This window comes from Streptopelia decaocto (assembly GCF_964273445.1).
Source record: "Streptopelia decaocto genome assembly, chromosome: 22".
NCBI lineage: Eukaryota > Metazoa > Chordata > Aves > Columbiformes > Columbidae > Streptopelia > Streptopelia decaocto.
The window spans coordinates 1,668,973-1,690,129 of record NC_138677.1 but is presented as its reverse complement, the minus strand read 5'-3'; the positions used below and the strand labels follow the sequence as shown (position 1 = coordinate 1,690,129).

The window sequence follows — 21,157 nt, the reverse complement described above, 5'->3', positions numbered from 1 at the left end:
CTCCTGAGGGCAGTTTAGAGCGAAAGAGACATGAAAACGAAGCGCAGCCCACCCTCCAAGGAATATGAGAGCCAGAGACTGGTGGAGAGAGCAAAGGAAGAACGACAGAGGGCAGTGCACACAGTCACAGGAGTCCTTGGGGACAAGTCAAGGATTGCAGTGCTGGGAGCAGCTGGGACCCTTGCTGTCATTAAGATCATACAAAAGAACCCACCAGAGTTTCCCAGGCTGACACCACCTGCCTCCACTTGACCCTCCTGCTCAGAGTCCCTGTCTTCTGAACACAATGATTCATTCTTGCCCCGGAAATCCTGGGATTTCTCATCCAGCCTTCTAAAGAAGCGTCCGTGATGGAATGGACATGAACTAAAAAGAAATACATGCCAACATGTGTCCAACCCAGAAATCGTCAGGCCTCTAATCCCGGCAGTTAAAGAGGAAGCCTTCACGTAGGAAAATATGTGGCAGATACCAGGAGATGGAAAGGCAGCAGTGCAGGAAACCAGGACACAGCCCATACCATTAGCTGGTGTGTTTTGCATTCACCACGAGCTTGTCAGAAAATTATTACTTCCACAAAGGGTGCCTAGGCCTGAGGCAGTGCAGGACTCCTATAAAAATCAGCCCAACGCTCTGCTCTCTCATCCACTTCTTTTGCCTCCTTCTCCTTGGGAATCAGGTGAGTATGAGGTCTCTTCTTCTCCTGCTTCTGGATCGGGTGTCTTTTTTCAATGTGTGTGTCATCTGAAAGGGTCTGTCCTGATGGGAGCTTTTTCCTGTGGGACAGGAATTTGGACAGAAGGTCTTCCGCAGAGAGAGTTTGGGACTTAGTGGAGGTGGCTTCTCGGATTTGATGTGGGCAGTGTATGCCTGGCCAGGAGGTGCCTTGGCTCCATGGTGTTTTGGTGCAGTGCTGCTTCTCAAGAGCAACCCCTCATGCTTTATTTCCTCCTGCCCTCTCTCTCAGGTGAACCTCTGGCCCAGAGACATGTCCTGCTGCAACCCGTGCGTGCCCTGCCAGCCCTGTGGCCCAACCCCGCTGGCCAACAGCTGCAATGAGCCCTGTTGCAGGCAGTGCCAGAGCTCCACCGTTGTCATCGAGCCCTCCCCCGTGGTGGTGACCCTGCCCGGCCCCATCCTCAGCTCCTTCCCTCAGAACACCGTTGTGGGCTCCTCCACCTCTGCTGCTGTTGGCAGCATCCTCAGCTGTGAGGGAGTGCCCATCAACTCTGGGGGCTTTGACCTCTCCTGCATTACCAGCCGCTACTGTGGCAGCAGATGCCGACCCTGCTAAAGCTGCTGGCAACGTCCTTGGGCAAGAACCTGCTAAGACCTTGGAACACGGTCCTTGAAAGGAAATAGAGCTTCATGGCATTGCATTCAGACCTTTGAACCATTGTTTCCTTCTTCCACTTGTGTCTCTGTCTTTTTCCTTTGCCGATTCTGTCTCCAAGGCCAGCCTAGAAGTGACCTGTTTCTCTCTCGCCCTTCACGAGTTTCACCACATCCTTGGGGCTGTCTGTGGTGCTCCCTCTGAGCAACCTCCTTTCCTTCTTGAGACTCATTAAAGTTGTGCTGCATCCAAGCCTGGGCCTCCGAGTCCTGTTTTGCTCTTCGTCAACTCTTCCATTCTTCTCAGGGAAAAAGGTGGATGAAGGGGAGGGTGGGACTCCTTGCAATACATTAATTTCATGTTTTCATAAATAAATTGAGTAGAGTTGGTCGTGAGGGACAGTCAACTTAGTGGGTGTCTCACACTTGCTTTGTTCCCTTGAGCAAAGACATAGGCATTTCTTAACCGACATTCTCTGCTCTTCCCAGTCACACCTGATATAATCTCCAGCCATGGTCCACATTAGACCAAATAGGCACTTTGGTCATTTAAAGTAAACAATTAAGAATGAGGCAATTAAGAAACCAATGCACCCCGGAACTGTCACACATGCAATTATATGCAATGCGAATCAGCCATTTAATGGCAATGGTGAGTTCCAGCAGAACAGGAATGTTGGTCAAACTCTGCCATTTCCTTTCTGCTCTGGTCCATTTCCACACCTGTGCCCTGGCATGGTCAGACCGTTACATGGGGTAAGTGGTTTCTCTCAGTGAGAAAAAAAGGTGGTTTGTCCTTCTGAAAGTAACTAAAATAGTAGATTTAACCCACTGTGGCTTTGCTCCTTCCCTCTTGTCTGGACAACTGATTCCTCCTAGTCATGTACTGAACCATGGCAATGGAGAAGAAGACACCTGTCATTAATCTCGTTCCTCTTGGCCTTCCATCCCTCCCAGGGTGGGCACATGGCCCCATGTGCCATTATCTTCTCCATGTATCTTTGAATCCTGGAAGAGAATGACCTCCATTCTTCTGTCTCCTCGTATTTCCTTGGTGGAGACAGGATAAACCACCACTGTTGTGTCAAAAATGATGGAGACTTTCCTTGCCTTGAGGAAAATCATCTATGTTGCCTGCTTCCAGGCACAGTCATTCTGATGGATTCCAGTCTTCCTGGCTATCTCTGAGTTCATGATCCTCTCACTTATGTCCTGGAATTGTAATGTCACCATATGCAAAACCTCTTTCCTGCAAGCCTTGGTGACAATGGTATTGGGATTCTGGTCATCTTCACACCATTGCCACTTCTGCTGACTGGCCCTTCTGCATCAAGAAAGCCACTGCTGGGATCCAAGTCCCCTGACTCAGCCTTCCCTGATCCTGATCTGACAGCCACCACCACTCTCGTGTATGCATCTAATTGGACCAAAGGATGGGAGAACCTGTTCTCTGAGGAAAGGCTGAAGGACACAGGTCTTTTTCTGCTGGATGAACAGAAGGCTTGGGCAGACCTCCTCAACATATTCTAGTACTTAAATAATATCGACAAAGAAGAGGGAAGCTTTCTCATTCAAAGAAGTCACATGGAGAAGACAAGCGCCAATGACTCCAAGCATCACTGGGAGAGGTCTCAGTTTGATATAAGAAATACCTTTTCTACAGTAAGACCAATCCTTCACTGGAATGACCTCCCAGGGATGTGGTAGGGTTCCCATCGCTGCAAGTTTCCACGATGTGATTGGACAGGGTGGTAGCCAATTTCACCTTGTCTCTCTTTCCCATGAATATTGGACCAGATGATCATTCAAGGTCACTTCCACTATTCAATATTCTATGGTTCCCTGCCCCTCCCAGTAATACCCTTCAATCGTGATGTCACAATATGCCATCCACTCTTCTGCACCACTGTCATCACAAGAAAATCCTCATTCCAAAAGAGTTTAATGCAATTGAGATACACTTCTTTTTTTTTCAGAGAAATTAGGATAGTGCGTGGCTATTGTCCTCTTAATTTCCAAGACTTCTTCATTGTAAAAGACATACTCAGGGAATAACAAAGAGGGACACAAACCTGTGACCTTCTTCTCTAGAAGGACAGTCACGATCAAGAGAAATGAGAACCCTCAAAGTGTGAGTCAGCAGGTCCATATGAGACCATCCTCCATCTAGAGTGGCAGATGCATGTATCCAGAGGACAGTCTTGATTGCCTGGGTCTTCTAGGCAACAGCTCCCATGTGCATGGAGATGCTCCATGCTGGGGTCCATTGCCTGGGCCCCGGGGCAGAGCAGGTCAGTGGTCGCATGCGGGGGGCTTGTCTTCCTGGGTTGAGGACCAATACAATTCCTCCCAGTATAACCACCAACACTGGTGCTGTTTACTGCAGAGCTTGGTCGGGGGAGAGGTGTCCTATCATGAGGACACAGCCCTGCACTTTGGTGTGTCCATGGGGTTCCCAGGGGTGTGCAGGGTTTCTTGCAGGACAGCTCTCCAACGACCAGGGACTGCACTGCTGGGAAGATCCTGTCATGCAAGCCATCTGCCCAGGCACCCTCTGTGCAATCATGACAGAATAATGGCCAGAAAATGCGCCTTTGAACATTCAGTGCTGTCCTAGGGCTGCGGTGGACCTTACGGTCATTAGATTCACAGCAAGTGGGGACTCCATTTTGTGGCCTGATTGGGGCTGATACAAATCCCAACTCGGGAATTATATCAGCGAAGTGTAAGGTGCTGCCCATGGGAAAACATAATCCCAGCACAGGCTGGGACCTAGCTGGCTGGGGAGCAGATCTGTGGAAAGGGACCTGGTGGTTCTGGTGGACAAGCAGCTCCATAGGAGTGAACAACGTCCTGCTGCAGCAAAGAAGGCCAACAGGATGCCCGGTTGCATTAGCAAGGGCATGACAAGTGGAGACACAAGAAGTAATTATCACACTCTACTCAGAGCTTGTCAGGCCAAATCTTAAATTTGTGTTCAATTTTGGTCACTTCTATACAACAAATATGTGGATGGACTGGAAATACTCCAGAAAAGGCTCACAAAGATGATCAACGGAATAAGAATCTGCAGCATAAGGAAAGGCTGAGAGAACTGGGGTTGTTCAGCTTGGGGAAGCATAGGGGAGACCTCAGCACTATGCTCCAGGATTAGAAGAGCACCTGGAAAGAAGATCAGACTCCCTTGTTACAAGCAATCACATGGAAAAGACATGGGGCAATAGGTGCAAGCTACTCCTGGGAGGTATCTGATTGAACTCCTGAGCAAAATTATTCTATGCTATTGTATGATCTGGATGCAGACCAGTGTCTGGAGAGCAACTGGGCCCTGCCAGATGCTGAAAGACTGCATGAGGTTCCTCTGTCTCGCTGTCTGTGCCCATGTGTGTTGACCATGCACACAAAATCAGGTAATAGAGGGGAAGGAATGAGAGAGATGAGTGTGGATTGTCCCCAGGACTTGCTGTTTCCCAGCCCCACACCTGCCACACTTTGGAACCCTTTACTCACTTAAGGCCATTGCCTGTAGCATTAGCCATGAATGTGTTCTTCAGCTCCAAAGGAAAGGACATAAAACAATCCACTGCAGGGAGTCCAACCCTCCCCTTCCTCCACGTTTTCCCTGAGCACAGTGGAAGAGTTGCCTCAGAACAAAGGAGGACTCAGAGGCCCAGACTAGGATGCAGCACAAGTTTAATGAGACTCAAAAAGAAAAGGAGGTGGCTCAGAGGGAGCACCATGGACAGCCATAAGATTGCAGTGAAGCTCCTGCAGAGTGTCAGTCTGCCTGCCCTGCAGAGGGAGGGACAAGAACAGGTCCCTGCCACACTGCCCTTGGGAGACAGAATCGGCAAAAGCAAGAGAGAGAGACGTGAGTCAAAGAAGGAAACAAGAGTTCAGAGCTCTGAATGTAACGCCATGAAGCTCTACTTCCTTTCAAGGACCATGTTCCAAGGTCTTGAGAGGTTCTCGCCCAAGGACATTGCCGGCAGCTTTAGCAGGGTCGGCATCTGCTGCCACAGTAGCGGCTGGTAATGCAGGAGAGGTCAAAGCCCCCAGAGTTGATGGGAACTCCCTCACAGCTGAGGATGCTGCCAACAGCAGCAGAGGTGGAGGAGCCCACAACGGTGTTCTGAGGGAAGGAGCTGAGGATGGGGCCGGGCAGGGTCACAATCACCGAGGAGGGCTGGATGGCGATGGTGGAGCTCTGGCACTGCCTGACACAGGGCTCATTGCAGCTGTTGGCCAGTGGGGTTGGGCCACAGGGCTGGCAGGGCACGCACGGGTTGCAGCAGGACATGTGTCTGGGATAGAGGCTCACCTGAGAGGAGAGGATGAAACAGAGCATGACGTGCACATGAGAAGCAGCACTGCACCCAACCACAGAGGACACAAGGTACCTCCTGGACCAGCATACACTGCCCACCTCAAATCTCAGCAGCCACCCCCACTAAGTCCCTGCCTCTCTCAGCAGAGACATTCTCTCCCCTTCCCTCTCCCATGAGAAGCAACTCTCACCCCAGGGCAAGGACAGACCCTATCAGCTGAGACACACATTGAGGAAAGACACCGGATCCTGAAGCAGGAGGACAAGAGGCTTCACACTCACCTGATTCCCAAGGAGAATGAAGCGAGAGAAGTGGATGAGAGAGCAGGGAGTTGGGCTGCCATTTATAGGAGTCCTGCAGTGCCTCAGGCTCAGGCACCCTTTGTGGAAGCAATAATTTTCTGACAAGCTCATGATGAATGTAAAACACATTGGCTAATGGCATGGGCTGTGTCCTGATTTCATGCACTGTCGCCTTTTCATTTCCTGTTTTCTGCCATGTGCTTTCCCATATGAAGGCTTTTCTGTAAGTGCCAGGATGAAAGGCCTGAGGATTTCCAGGGTAGACAGACGTCAGCGTGGGCAGAAGACTCAGGCCAAGTGCTGGTGGCATCCTGTGCAGGTAGGTGATTTTCAGCTGGGTCATTACTGTGGGCTCCTTTGTGGCAAAGCTGTCCAGAAAAGGGCAACGCTGTAATGTTTCCCATCCGGTGACCAAGGACGGACATTTGGGACAACATGCCATATCCTTTTCTCTTATTTCCTCCACCTCTCTAATGGTTGTTCATTGTTGGATGCAGGTGGGCCTCTGCTGGGAGTGTCTGATACTATCACGACACTAACAGTGCTCTCAGGATGATTTTGCTGGGCTCCTTTGCCTCATGCCCTCTCCTTGCACTCTCTGCAGGTCCTCAGGAAATGCCAGGAGATTGTTTGGGGCCTGGTTTTCCCTTTCAAACTTGAATCCTTCTCTAGCGCAGTGGTCCCCAACATGTCCTCAACAAATTACCCATTTGCTGATGGTTTTCTGGCTTTCTGTGAGCATACAGATTGTTGCATGGTTCGATGCAGACCTGCACGAGCACACTTATGTCCCTCTGTACCTCTGTGACCCTCATCATGAAGACACGTGCATGTTGTAGCAGGGGACTTCCCTGGTGAGTCCAAGAGCAGTGTAGAACAGAAGGCTGCCCATGCTAAAAGCAGCCCATCTGCAGCTGAGTGGTGCTGCTTTTGTCCTGGCAGAGAGATTCTCAGAGAGCAGCTGGTCAGCCTGGTGGCTGAGTGAGGCAGTAGCTGTCAGCTCTCATCAGATGTGTATTAGACTGGGGTCCAGGTGTAGCTCTGCTGTGAGATGCAGGACCAAATCTCTGGGTGCATTAGGGAGAGTCCAAGAGTTTTCAGTCAAACTCCTTTGCTTTTCAAGCACCAGGGCTTCCACGTCCCCATAAAAGAACTGAGTCGGAGGGCCCATCAGCTGTGTCTGAGAATGCAGGGACGTGTGTAGTAGGGAAAGCCACAAACACTCTGATGGTTTTCACAGGTAGGTCAGTCAATGTCTGTGTTGGATCAGAAAGGAACTGTTGTGTATTGACCACAACCCCATAGTCTGCATCCCACTGTATTGTTTAAGAGTTAATCAAATAGAGAAGCCTGCACTGAAGGATTGAAGTTGAATCTGTTAAAAAGAGTTAAGGAATGTGGGGAAATTCTTAAGGCTATTTTGGATGTTTTTTACCATCCCGCTTCTTTTCTTATTGTTAGCAATTTCAATTATTCTTCTCCAAGTCAGGCCTATTTTGCCCCTAATGATCATGGGTGAGTAATACCCCTGTCTTTGACTGGAGCCATGACAGTTTTCACCTTATGTTTTCCACCTGTCCCGTAGATGAAGGAGACAGTAGCCAGGTGGGTGGGTGCCTTGAAGCCAGCCAAGGTCTTCTTGGATTTGCAACAGTTATGGCAGTTAAAAGGGACCAGGAGTGCCTGTCATTTCCGTGCTTTATTTCTGCTTCCTATCTGTGCCATCAGAACCAGCCTGTTTCTTCTGCTCTCGCTCTTGCTCTGCTGTGGGCTTGATCAGTGGTAATGTCAATTGATATTTGTGCTTGTGTACCCAGGACATACGATCCCTTTGCATGTCATGCCCCCTGGTTCTGGAGATGCTGGGAAGCCTAACATGAGCCTCTCTGGCCAAAGCAATTTCTCCTACAATCCTCTCCTTACATCCCCGTAGCCATCTTCTGTGTCTGAGTCTCCTGCCCAAGACCACCTCCATCCAGACCAAGAGGAATGGCCTCGAGTGCTTATGATGCTGCTGTCACCCCAGGGTCTCCTGCAGCACAGGGGTCTTCCCATGGACACAGCAGAAATGGGATCACCATGCTTGAGGCATGCTCAGAGGCCAAGGGGAATATTTCTGAGCAGAGATACAGCAAGAGAAGGGCTGAAACCCCACCAAAAAAGACCCTGGGCAACTGATGGGAGGGGAGGTAGATGCTGTGCAGCGGGGAGCAAGGGTTTATTTTCCTGAGGCCAGGGATCCTCCTGCATGGCCTATAGCCACAAAGCCACCTCAACCTCTCTTCATGACAAACCAGCTCTCCGCTTCCCTCTCCCATAATCACAATCTCAGAGCACTAACAAGGGACCAAGGGAAAGGTATCAATGGAATTGTCCTTGAAGGCTGGACCCCTTCCTATTAAGAGGAGGGCAAGGAGACAAGAGAGTTCTCATTCACTTGGTTCCTAATGTGAAGGAGTTGACTGAACTTTTTGAGGGAGTGACCAGTTGAACTAGTTTTCCTTTTGTCTTCACATGGCCTCAAGCTAAAAGGCACACAGTTCATAAGCTACAATTTTCCTGCATGCGCCTAAAGAATGGTTATTTTGCAGGTAATGACATCACACGTGCTGCTGTTTCTCTTTATGTTGCCTTTGAATTCCCGCCCCGAGTGCCCCAACAAGGGTGCTTGGCTAAGAAGTGAGAGTAGCTCTGGAGAGACATTTTGGACAGGGCTGGGCTGCAGCGGTGTCTCCTGAAGGGGTGGGCACAAGAGCTTTGCTGGACTTCAGCATGGGCCTGGGGAGGATTTGGACTGAAGAACACTGCAGTGATAGGGGGCAATTCAATTCAGGGTCCCTGTGTGTTGACCCAGAGAGAAACCTGAATTTCCTGGTATTGCTACTGCACTTTGAGCTCTGCATTTCACAGAATCTTGGAATTGCTGAGGTTGGAAGGCCCCTTTGCAGACAACCTCACCCAATGCCTCTGCTAGAGTAGGGTCAGTTAGAGCACATTGCCTAAGAGCTCTATCAAGACAGGATTGTAGTATCTCCACAGCTAAGACTCCACAACCTCTTTGAACTACTTCTTCCAGTGTTTGAGCACCTCCACAGTGAAAAAGCTTTTATTTGGAGCAGTGAATGCACAAGTGGAATGGGAAGGGTTCTTCAAGGCAGGCAGAGCCCCCATGCGGCTTTCCACCACTGGTAACTCACTGCAGTCGCCAAGTCACTGGGGTGTCTCAGTGGACCCCAAATCCTACAAGGGAAGAGGTCTTTCCCCAGAGTTGCCTGATGGGAGGCAGGTGTGGAGCAGTGAACAGTCAAGACCCTCAGCCCAGCTAGTCCAGAGGTGCCCTCTTCTGTCTACTGCAGAGAGGTGTCCTACCCAGGACATGCGCCATCTCCCAGAACACTTTGAGGACCCTGAGGAAGGTCTTTCTCCCCATCATTTGGGGAGGAGGAAAGGCACTGTGGTGTGGGCCAGAATGCCTGCATGTAAGGAAAAGCACCCAGTTCTGGGCCTCCGGTTTAAGCGGGACAAGGAATTACTGGATGGAGTCCAGCGACATGCTACTAAGACAATCAGAGCCTAGAGCATCTTTCTTAAGAGGAGAGACTGAGACAGCTGTGTCAGTTCAGCCTGCAGAAGAGAAGGCTGAGAGGTGATCTTATCAATGTTTACAAGTATCTTAAGAGTGGATTTCAAAATGATGGTACCAGAATCCTTGCAGGGCTGGCCAGTGATAGGATGATGAGCAATGGGCACAGGCTGAAGCACAGGTGCTTCCATCTGAACATGAGGAATAACTTCTTCTAGGGTGACAGAGCACAGGAACAGGCTGCCCAGAGAGGTTGTGGAGTCTCCTTCTCTGGAGACCGGCTGCTTTCCTCTGTGTGGTGATGTTAGCTGGTGTTTGAATCCCACTCTCCTTCTCCAGGCCATAGGACCCAGAAGCTTCATCTCCTGCATCTCAGCCACAGCCAAAGAGTTTGTAAGAACAGTTTGGAGTCAGTGTCTCATTAGAGGCTTGGAAAGAGACCTTACAGCACTGCTGGACTTATCTAGTATTGCTGGCACTTGGGATGCTTGGCTCTGTCCAGCACTGGTGCTCTTTACTGGTGCCGTTGGCTACACGCCTCATGTTCACCATCTTCCTCCTCTCAGCCTCCCCAGGCTCTCAATCTTTTTCCAATAACTCCTGGCTATGGACAAGCCTCATTCACAGAGCCAAGTGAATCCTGTAACACCAAAGCATTTACAAGAGTCAGATGCAAAGACCCTGAGAAACAGCTCAGCCCTTTGAAGCTGCCTGGAGCCAAGATAAAATGAGTTGTCCAGGGTTGGGCTTTCTCCTCACTGAGACCAGAGGGCTGGGGCACTGTCCCTGACCTCTTACATGAGGGGCTGAGACTGTGTCAGTGCCTGGTACTGACACAGAGGGGTGTCAACGTGGGACTCAGAATGGTCAGACACAACTATGTACACACACACATGCACTAAACACGTATCCAACGTGCTCGCGTGTGCAACAGGAATCTCAGAGATGCACAGACACAAGCAAATCTGCACGAGGCCAGAGACGCGCAAAGAATTGTACAGGAAAATAGAAACACGGTCTCACCAGAGGCACACAGGTGTGTGCACGGCCAGGCAGACAAGCACATGGATGAGCATGTAGGGAATCAAACAGACTGGTACACAGTCATGCTAACAGGCACATTCTTACAGATGAGCACATAGAAATGGACGTGACTGAGGAGCTGCCAGGGACCTCCCCTCCAGAGCAGGGATGGGGCACTCTAAGCAGGACAGATGCACTGGCAGCATTGCTTAGGGAGTCTCAGGGATCCATGGACTGCCCAGAGACAGGAGGAGGCCAAATAGGTTGCAGTTTCCTCCTGAGGGCAGTTTAGAGCGAAAGAGACATGAAAACCTGAAGCGCAGCCCACCCTCCTAGGAATATGAGAGCCAGAGACTGGTGGAGAGAGCAAAGGAAGAACGACAGAGGGCAGTGCACACAGTCACAGGAGTCCTTGGGGACAAGTCAAAGATTGCAGTGCTGGGAGCAGCTGGGACCCTTGCTGTCATTAAGATCATACAAAAGAACCCACCAGAGTTTCCCAGGCTGACACCACCTGCCTCCACTTGACCCTCCTGCTCAGAGTCCCTGTCTTCTGAACACAATGATTCATTCTTGCCCCGGAAATCCTGGGATTTCTCATCCAGCCTTCTAAAGAAGTGTCCGTGATGGAATGGACATGAACTAAAAAGAAATACATGCCAACATGTGTCCAACCCAGAAATCGTCAGGCCTCTAATCCCGGCAGTTAAAGAGGAAGCCTTCACGTAGGAAAATATGTGGCAGATACCAGGAGATGGAAAGGCAGCAGTGCAGGAAACCAGGACACAGCCCATACCATTAGCTGGTGTGTTTTGCATTCACCACGAGCTTGTCAGAAAATTATTACTTCCACAAAGGGTGCCTAGGCCTGAGGCAGTGCAGGACTCCTATAAAAATCAGCCCAACGCTCTGCTCTCTCATCCACTTCTTTTGCCTCCTTCTCCTTGGGAATCAGGTGAGTATGAGGTCTTTTCTTCTCCTGCTTCTGGATCGGGTGTCTTTTTTCAATGTGTGTGTCATCTGAAAGGGTCTGTCCTGATGGGAGCTTTTTCCTGTGGGACAGGAATTTGGACAGAAGGTCTTCCGCAGAGAGAGTTTGGGACTTAGTGGAGGTGGCTTCTCGGATTTGATGTGGGCAGTGTATGCCTGGCCAGGAGGTGCCTTGGCTCCATGGTGTTTTGGTGCAGTGGTGCTTCTCAAGAGCAACCCCTCATGCTTTATTTCCTCCTGCCCTCTCTCCCAGGTGAACCTCTGGCCCAGAGACATGTCCTGCTGCAACCCATGTGTGCCCTGCCAACCCTGTGGCCCAACCCCGCTGGCCAACAGCTGCAATGAGCCCTGTTGCAGGCAGTGCCAGAGCTCCACCGTTGTCATCGAGCCCTCCCCCGTGGTGGTGACCCTGCCTGGCCCCATCCTCAGCTCCTTCCCTCAGAACACCGTTGTGGGCTCCTCCACCTCTGCTGCTGTTGGCAGCATCCTCAGCTGTGAGGGAGTGCCCATCAACTCTGGGGGCTTTGACCTCTCCTGCATTACCAGCCGCTACTGTGGCAGCAGATGCCGACCCTGCTAAAGCTGCTGGCAACGTCCTTGGGCAAGAACCTGCTAAGACCTTGGAACACGGTCCTTGAAAGGAAATAGAGCTTCATGGCATTGCATTCAGACCTTTGAACCATTGTTTCCTTTTTCCACTTGTGTCTCTTATCTTTTTCCTTTGCCGATTCTGTCTCCAAGGCCAGCCTAGAAGTGACCTGTTTCTCTCTCGCCCTTCACGAGTTTCACCACATCCTTGGGGCTGTCTGTGGTGCTCCCTCTGAGCAACCTCCTTTCCTTCTTGAGACTCATTAAAGTTGTGCTGCATCCAAGCCTGGGCCTCCGAGTCCTGTTTTGCTCTTCGTCAACTCTTCCATTCTTCTCAGGGAAAAAGGTGGATGAAGGGGAGGGTGGGACTCCTTGCAATACATTAATTTCATGTTTTCATAAATAAATTGAGTAGAGTTGGTCGTGAGGGACAGTCAACTTAGTGGGTGTCTCACACTTGCTTTGTTCCCTTGAGCAAAGACATAGGCATTTCTTAACCGACATTCTCTGCTCTTCCCAGTCACACCTGATATAATCTCCAGCCATGGTCCACATTAGACCAAATAGGCACTTTGGTCATTTAAAGTAAACAATTAAGAATGAGGCAATTAAGAAACCAATGCACCCCGGAACTGTCACACATGCAATTATATGCAATGCAAATCAGCCATTTAATGGCAATGGTGAGTTCCAGCAGAACAGGAATGTTGGTCAAACTCTACCAGGTCCTTTCTGCTCTGGTCCATTTCCACACCTGTGCCCTGGCATGGTCAGACCGTTACCTGGGGCAAGTGGTTTCTCTCAGTGAGAAACAAAGGTGGTTTGTCCTTCTGAAAGTAACTAAAATAGTAGATTTAACCCACTGTGGCTTTGCTCCTTCCCTCTTGTCTGGACAACTGATTCCTCCTAGTCATGTACTGAACCATGGCAATGGAGAAGAAGACACCTGTCATTAATCTCGTTCCTCTTGGCCTTCCATCCCTCCCAGGGTGGGCACATGGCCCCATGTGCCATTATCTTCTCCATGTATCTTTGAATCCTGGAAGAGAATGACCTCCATTCTTCTGTCTCCTCGTATTTCCTTGGTGGAGACAGGATAAACCACCACTGTTGTGTCAAAAATGATGGAGACTTTCCTTGCCTTGAGGAAAATCATCTATGTTGCCTGCTTCCAGGCACAGTCATTCTGATGGATTCCAGTCTTCCTGGCTATCTCTGAGTTCATGTTCCTCTCACTTATGTCCTGGAATTGTAATGTCACCATATGCAAAACCTCTTTCCTGCAAGCCTTGGTGACAATGGTATTGGGATTCTGGTCATCTTCACACCATTGCCACTTCTGCTGACTGGCCCTTCTGCATCAAGAAAGCCACTGCTGGGATCCAAGTCCCCTGACTCAGCCTTCCCTGATCCTGATCTGACAGCCACAACCACTCTCGTGTATGCATGTAATTGGACCAAAGGATGGGAGAACCTGTTCTCTGAGGAAAGGCTGAAGGACACAGGTCTTTTTCTGCTGGATGAACAGAAGGCTTGGGCAGACCTCCTCAACATATTCTAGTACTTAAATAATATCGACAAAGAAGAGGGAAGCTTTCTCATTCAAAGAAGTCACATGGAGAAGACAAGCGCCAATGACTCCAAGCATCACTGGGAGAGGTCTCAGTTTGATATAAGAAATACCTTTTCTACAGTAAGACCAATCCTTCACTGGAATGACCTCCCAGGGATGTGGTAGGGTTCCCATCGCTGCAAGTTTCCACGATGTGATTGGACAGGGTGGTAGCCAATTTCACCTTGTCTCTCTTTCCCATGAATATTGGACCAGATGATCATTCAAGGTCACTTCCACTATTCAATATTCTATGGTTCCCTGCCCCTCCCAGTAATACCCTTCAATCGTGATGTCACAATATGCCATCCACTCTTCTGCACCACTGTCATCACAAGAAAATCCTCATTCCAAAAGAGTTTAATGCAATTGAGATACACTTCTTTTTTTTTCAGAGAAATTAGGATAGTGCGTGGCTATTGTCCTCTTAATTTCCAAGACTTCTTCATTGTAAAAGACATACTCAGGGAATAACAAAGAGGGACACAAACCTGTGACCTTCTTCTCTAGAAGGACAGTCACGATCAAGAGAAATGAGAACCCTCAAAGTGTGAGTCAGCAGGTCCATATGAGACCATCTTCCATCTAGAGTGGCAGATGCATGTATCCAGAGGACAGTCTTGATTGCCTGGGTCTTCTAGGCAACAGCTCCCATGTGCATGGAGATGCTCCATGCTGGGGTCCATTGCCTGGGCCCCAGGGCAGAGCAGGTCAGTGGTCGCATGCGGGGGGCTTGTCTTCCTGGGTTGAGGACCAATACAATTCCTCCCAGTATAACCACCAACACTGGTGCTGTTTACTGCAGAGCTTGGTGGGGGGAGAGGTGTCCTATCATGAGGACACAGCCCTGCCCTTTGGTGTGCCCATGGGGTTCCCAGGGGTGTGCAGGGTTTCTTGCAGGACAGCTCTCCAACGACCAGGGACTGCACTGCTGGGAAGATCCTGTCATGCAAGCCATCTGCCCAGGCACCCTCTGTGCAATCATGACAGAATAATGGCCAGAAAATGCGCCTTTGAACATTCAGTGCTGTCCTAGGGCTGCGGTGGACCTTACGGTCATTAGATTCACAGCAAGTGGGGACTCCATTTTGTGGCCTGATTGGGGCTGATACAAATCCCAACTCGGGAATTATCTCAGCCACGTGTAAGGTGCTGCCCATGGGAAAACATAATCCTAGCACAGGCTGGGACCTAGCTGGCTGGGGAGCAGCTCTGTAGAAAGGGACCTGGTGGTCCTGCTGGACAAGCAGCTCCATAGGAGTGAACAACGTCCTGCTGCAGCAAAGAAGGCCAACAGGATGCCCGGTTGCATTAGCAAGGGCACCACCGGTGGAGACACAAGAAGTAATTATCACACTCTACTCAGAGCTTGTCAGGCCAAATCTTAAATTTGTGTTCAATTTTGGTCACTTCTATACAACAAATATGTGGATGGACTGGAAATATTCCAGAAAAGGCTCACAAAGATGATCAACGGAATAAGAATCTGCAGCATAAGGAAAGGCTGAGAGAACTGGGGTTGTTCAGCTTGGGGAAGCATAGGGGAGACCTCAGCACTATGCTCCAGGATTAGAAGAGCACCTGGAAAGAAGATCAGACTCCCTTGTTACAAGCAATCACATGGAAAAGACGAGGGGCAATAGGTGCAAGCTACTCCTGGGAGGTATCTGATTGAACTCCTGAGCAAAATTATTCTATGCTATTGTATGATCTGGATGCAGACCAGTGTCTGGAGAGCAACTGGGCCCTGCCAGATGCTGAAGGACTGCATGAGGTTCCTCTGTCTCGCTGTCTGTGCCCATGTGTGTTGACCATGCACACAAGATCAGGTAATGGAGGGGAAGGAATGAGAGAGATGAGAATGTGGATTGTCCCCAGGACTTGCTGTTTCCCAGCTCCACACCTGCTACACTTTGGAACCCTTTACTCACTTAAGGCCATTGCCTGTAGCATAGCCATGAATGTGTTCTTCAGCTCCAAAGGAAAGGCCATAAAACAATCCACTGCAGGGAGTCCAACCCTCCCCATCCTCCACGTTTTCCCTGAGCACAGTGGAAGAGTTGCCTCAGAACAAAGGAGGACTCAGAGGCCCAGACTGGGATGCAGCACAAGTTTAATGAGACTCAAGAAGAAAAGGAGGTGGCTCAGAAGGAGCACCATGGACAGCCATAAGATTGCAGTGAAGCTCCTGCAGAGTGTCAGTCTGCCTGCCCTGCAGAGGGAGGGACAAGAACAGGTCCCTGCCACACTGCCCTTGGGAGACAGAATCGGCAAAAGCAAGAGAGAGAGACGTGAGTCAAAGAAGGAAACGAGTTCAGAGCTCTGAATGTAACGCCATGAAGCTCTACTTCCTTTCAAGGACCATGTTCCAAGGTCTTGAGAGGTTCTCGCCCAAGGACATTGCCGGCAGCTTTAGCAGGGTCGGCATCTGCTGCCAGAGTAGCGGCTGGTAATGCAGGAGAGGTCAAAGCCCCCAGAGTTGATGGGAACTCCCTCACAGCTGAGGATGCTGCCAACAGCAGCAGAGGTGGAGGAGCCCACAACGGTGTTCTGTGGGAAGGAGCTGAGGATGGGGCCGGGCAGGGTCACAATCACCGAGGAGGGCTGGATGGCGATGGTGGAGCTCTGGCACTGCCTGCAACAGGGCTCATTGCAGCTGTTGGCCAGTGGGGTCGGGCCACAGGGCTGGCAGGGCACGCATGGGTTGCAGCAGGACATGTTTCTGGGATAGAGGCTCACCTGAGAGGACAGGATGAAACAGAGCATGACGTGCACATGAAAAGCAGCACTGCACCCAACCACAGAGGACACAAGGTACCTCCTGGACCAGCATACACTGCCCACCTCAAATCTCAGCAGCCACCCCCACTAAGTCCCTGCCTCTCTCAGCAGAAGACATTCTCTCCCCGTCCCTCTCCCATGAGAAGCAACTCTCACCCCAGGGCAAGGACAGACCCTATCAGCTGAGACACACCTTGAAAAAAGACACCGGATCCTGAAGCAGGAGGACAAGAGGCTTCACACTCACCTGATTCCCAAAGAGAATGAAGCGAGAGAAGTGGATGAGAGAGCAGGGAGTTGGGCTGCCATTTATAGGAGTCCTGCACTGCCTCAGGCTCAGGCACCCTTTGTGGAAGCAATAATTTTCTGACAAGCTCATGATGAATGTAAAACACATTGGCTAATGGCATGGGCTGTGTCCTGATTTCATGCACTGTCGCCTTTTCATTTCCTGTTTTCTGCCATGTGCTTTCCCATATGAAGGCTTTTCTGTAAGTGCCAGGATGAAAGGCCTGAGGATTTCCAGGGTAGACAGACGTCAGCGTGGGCAGAAGACTCAGGCCAAGTGCTGGTGGCATCCTGTGCAGGTAGGTGATTTTCAGTTGGGTCATTACTGTGGGCTCCTTTGTGGCAAAGCTGTCCAGAAAAGGGCAACGCTGTAATGTTTCCCATCCGGTGACCAAGGACGGACATTTGGGACAACATGCCATATCCTTTTCTCTTATTTCCTCCACCTCTCTAATGGTTGTTCATTGTTGGATGCAGGTGGGCCTCTGCTGGGAGTGTCTGATACTATCACGACACTAACAGTGCTCTCAGGATGATTTTGCTGGGCTCCTTTGCCTCATGCCCTCTCCTTGCACTCTCTGCAGGTCCTCAGGAAATGCCAGGAGATTGTTAGGGGCCTGGTTTTCCCTTTGGAACTTGAATCCTTTTCTAGCGCAGTCGTCCCCAACATGTCCTCAACAATGTACCCATTTGCTGATGGTTTTCTGGCTTTCTGTGAGCATACAGATTGTTGCATGGTTCGATGCAGACCTGCACGAGCACACTTGTGTCCCTCTGTACCTCTGTGACCCTCATCATGAAGACACATGCATGTTGTAGCAGGGGACTTCCCTGGTGAGTCCAAGAGCAGTGTAGAACAGAAGGCTGCCCATGCTAAAAGCAGCCCATCTGCAGCTGAGTGGTGATGCTTTTGTCCTGGCAGAGAGGTTCTCAGAGAGCAGCTGGTCAGCCTGGTGGCTGAGTGAGGCAGTAGCTGTCAGCTCTCATCAGATGTGTATTAGACTGGGGTCCAGGTGTAGCTCTGCTGTGAGATGCAGGACCAAATCTCTGGGTGCATTAGGGAGAGTCCAAGAGTTTTCAGTCAAACTCCTTTGCTTTTCAAGCACCAGGGCTTCCACGTCCCCATAAAAGAACTGAGTCGGAGGGCCCATCAGCTGTGTCTGAGAATGCAGGGACGTGTGTAGTAGGGAAAGCCACAAACACTCTGATGGTTTTCACAGGTAGGTCAGTCAATGTCTGTGTTGGATCAGAAAGGAACTGTTGTGTATTGACCACAACCCCATAGTCTGCATCCCACTGTATTGTTTAAGAGTTAATCAAATAGAGAAGCCTGCACTGAAGGATTGAAGTTGAATCTGTTAAAAAGAGTTAAGGAATGTGGGGAAATTCTTAAGGCTATTTTGGATGTTTTTTACCATCCCGCTTCTTTTCTTATTGTTAGCAATTTCAATTATTCTTCTCCAAGTCAGGCCTATTTTGCCCCTAATGATCATGGGTGAGTAATACCCCTGTCTTTGACTGGAGCCATGACAGTTTTCACCTTATGTTTTCCACCTGTCCCATAGATGAAGGAGACAGTAGCCAGGTGGGTGGGTTCCTTGAAGCCAGCCAAGGTCTTCTTGGATTTGCAACAGTTATGGCAGTTAAAAGGGACCAGGAGTGCCTGTCATTTCCGTGCTTTATTTCTGCTTCCTATCTGTGCCATCAGAACCAGCCTGTTTCTTCTGCTCTCGCTCTTGCTCTGCTGTGGGCTTGATCAGCGGTAATGTCAATTGATATTTGTGCTCGTGTACCCAGGACACACGATCCCTTTGCATGCCATGGCCCCTGGTTCTGGAGATGCTGGGAAGCCTAACATGAGCCTCTCTGGCCAAAGCAATTTCTCCTACAATCCTCTCCTTACATCCCCGTAGCCATCTTCTGTGTCTGAGCCTCCTGCCCAAGACCACCTCCATCCAGACCAAGAGGAATGGCCTCGAGTGCTTATGATGCTGCTGTCACCCCAGGGTCTCCTGCAGCACTGGGGTCTTCCCACGGACACAGCAGAAATGGGATCACCATGCTTGAGGCATGCTCAGAGGCCAAGGGGAATATTTCTGAGCAGAGATACAGCAAGAGAAGGGCTGAAACCCCACCAAAAAAGACCCTGGGCAACTGATGGGAGGGGAGGTAGATGCTGTGCAGCGGGGAGCAAGGGTTTATTTTCCTGAGGCCAGCAATCCTCCTGCATGGCCTATAGCCACAAAGCCACCTCAACCCCTCTTCATGACAAACCAGCTCTCCTCTTCCCTCTCCCATAATCACAATCTCAGAGCACTAACAAGGGACCAAGGGAAAGGTATCAATGGAATTGTCCTTGAAGGCTGGACCCCTTCCTCTTAAGAGGAGGGCAAGGAGACAAGAGAGTTCTCATTCACTTGGTTCCTAATGTGAAGGAGTTGACTGAACTTTTTGAGGGAGTGACCAGTTGAACTAGTTTTCCTTTTGTCTTCACATGGCCTCAAGCTAAAAGGCACACAGTTCATAAGCTACAATTTTCCTGCATGCTCCGAAAGAATGGTTATTTTGCAGGTAATGACATCACACGTGCTGCTGTTTCTCTTTATGTTGCCTTTGAATTCCCGCCCAGAGTGCCCCAACAAGAGTGCTTGGCTAAGAAGTGAGAGTAGCTCTGGAGAGACATTTTGGACAGGGCTGGGCTGCAGCGGTGTCTCCTGAAGGGGTGGGCACAAGAGCTTTGCTGGACTTCAGCATGGGCCTGGGGAGGATTTGGACTGAAGAACACTGCAGTGATAGGGGGCAATTCAATTCAGGGTCCCTGTGTGTTGACCCGGAGAGAAACCTGAATTTCCTGGTATTGCTACTGCACTTTGAGCTCTGCATTTCACAGTATCTTGGAATTGTTGAGGTTGGAAGGCCCCTTTGCAGACAACCTCACCCAATGCCTCTGCTAGAGTAGGGTCAGTTAGAGCACATTGCCTAAGAGCTCTATCAAGACAGGATTGTAGTATCTCCACAGCTAAGACTCCACAACCTCTTTGAACTACTTCTTCCAGTGTTTGAGCACCTCCACAGTGAAAAAGCTTTTATTTGGAGCAGTGAATGCACAAGTGGAATGGGAAGGGTTCTTCAAGGCAGGCAGAGCCCCCATGCGGCTTTCCACCACTGGTAACTCACTGCAGAGTCGCCAAGTCACTGGGGTGTCTCAGTGGACCCCAAATCCCACAAGGGAAGAGGTCTTTCCCCAGAGTTGCCTGATGGGAGGCAGGTGTGGAGCAGTGAACAGTCAAGACCCTCAGCCCAGCTAGTCCAGAGGTGCCCTCTTCTGTCTACTGCAGAGAGGTGTCCTACCCAGGACATGCGCCATCTCCCAGAACACTTTGAGGACCCTGAGGAATGTCTTTCTCCCCATCATTTGGGGAGGAGGAAAGGCACTGTGGTGTGAGCCAGAATGCCTGCATGTAAGGAAAAGCACCCAGTTCTGGGCCTCCGGTTTAAGCGGGACAAGGAATTACTGGATGGAGTCCAGCGACATGCTACTAAGACAATCAGAGCCTAGAGCATCTTTCTTAAGAGGAGAGACTGAGACAGCTGTGTCAGTTCAGCCTGCAGAAGAGAAGGCTGAGAGGTGATCTTATCAATGTTTACAAGTATCTTAAGAGTGGATTTCAAAATGATGGTACCAGAATCCTTGCAGGGCTGGCCAGTGATAGGATGATGAGCAATGGGCACAGGCTGAAGCACAGGAGCTTCCATCTGAACATGAGGAATAACTTCTTCTAGGGTGACAGAGCACAGGAACAGGCTGCCGAGAGAGGTTGTGGAGTCTCCTTCTCTGGAGACCTCTGCTTTCCTCTGTGTGGTGATGTTAGCTGGTGTTTGAATCCCACTCTCCTTCTCCAGGCCATAGGACCCAGAAGCTTCATCTCCTGCATCTCAGCCACAGCCAAAGAGTTTGTAAGAACAGTTTGGAGTCAGTGTCTCATTAGAGGCTTGGAAAGAGAACTTACAGCACTGCTGGACTTATCTAGTATTGCTGGCACTTGGGATGCTTGGCTCTGTCCAGCACTGGTGCTCTTTACTGGTGCCGTTGGCTACACGCCTCATGTTCACCATCTTCCTCCTCTCAGCCTCCCCAGGCTCTCAATCTTTTTCCAATAACTCCTGGCTATGGACAAGCCTCATTCACAGAGCCAAGTGAATCCTGTAACACCAAAGCATTTACAAGAGTCAGATGCAAAGACCCTGAGAAACAGCTCAGCCCTTTGAAGCTGCCTGGAGCCAAGATAAAATGAGTTGTCCAGGGTTGGGCTTTCTCCTCACTGAGACC

The 21,157-nt window shown here is 50.1% G+C and overlaps 2 protein-coding genes across 2 annotated transcripts in view; one reads left to right on the top strand and one right to left on the bottom strand.

Annotated features, from left to right (window-relative positions):
* Positions 1-5,326: 5,326 nt before the first annotated feature.
* Positions 5,327-21,157, bottom strand: part of LOC309449213 (feather keratin Cos1-2) — a gene marked incomplete at its 3' end in the record, with an annotated part of 28,181 nt that continues 12,350 nt past the window's right edge. The window contains exon 2 of the mRNA XM_082071178.1: positions 5,327-5,653. Coding sequence (XP_081927304.1) covers positions 5,327-5,632 — 306 coding nt within the window. The 5' untranslated portion in view covers positions 5,633-5,653. The remainder of the gene's footprint in view (positions 5,654-21,157) is intronic.
* LOC309449035 (feather keratin Cos1-2-like) lies at positions 11,833-12,138 on the top strand (the record flags this gene model as incomplete). Its single annotated transcript, XM_082070945.1, has 1 exon — positions 11,833-12,138. One exon carries the CDS (start codon positions 11,833-11,835, stop codon positions 12,136-12,138), a length of 306 nt encoding a protein of 101 aa, XP_081927071.1.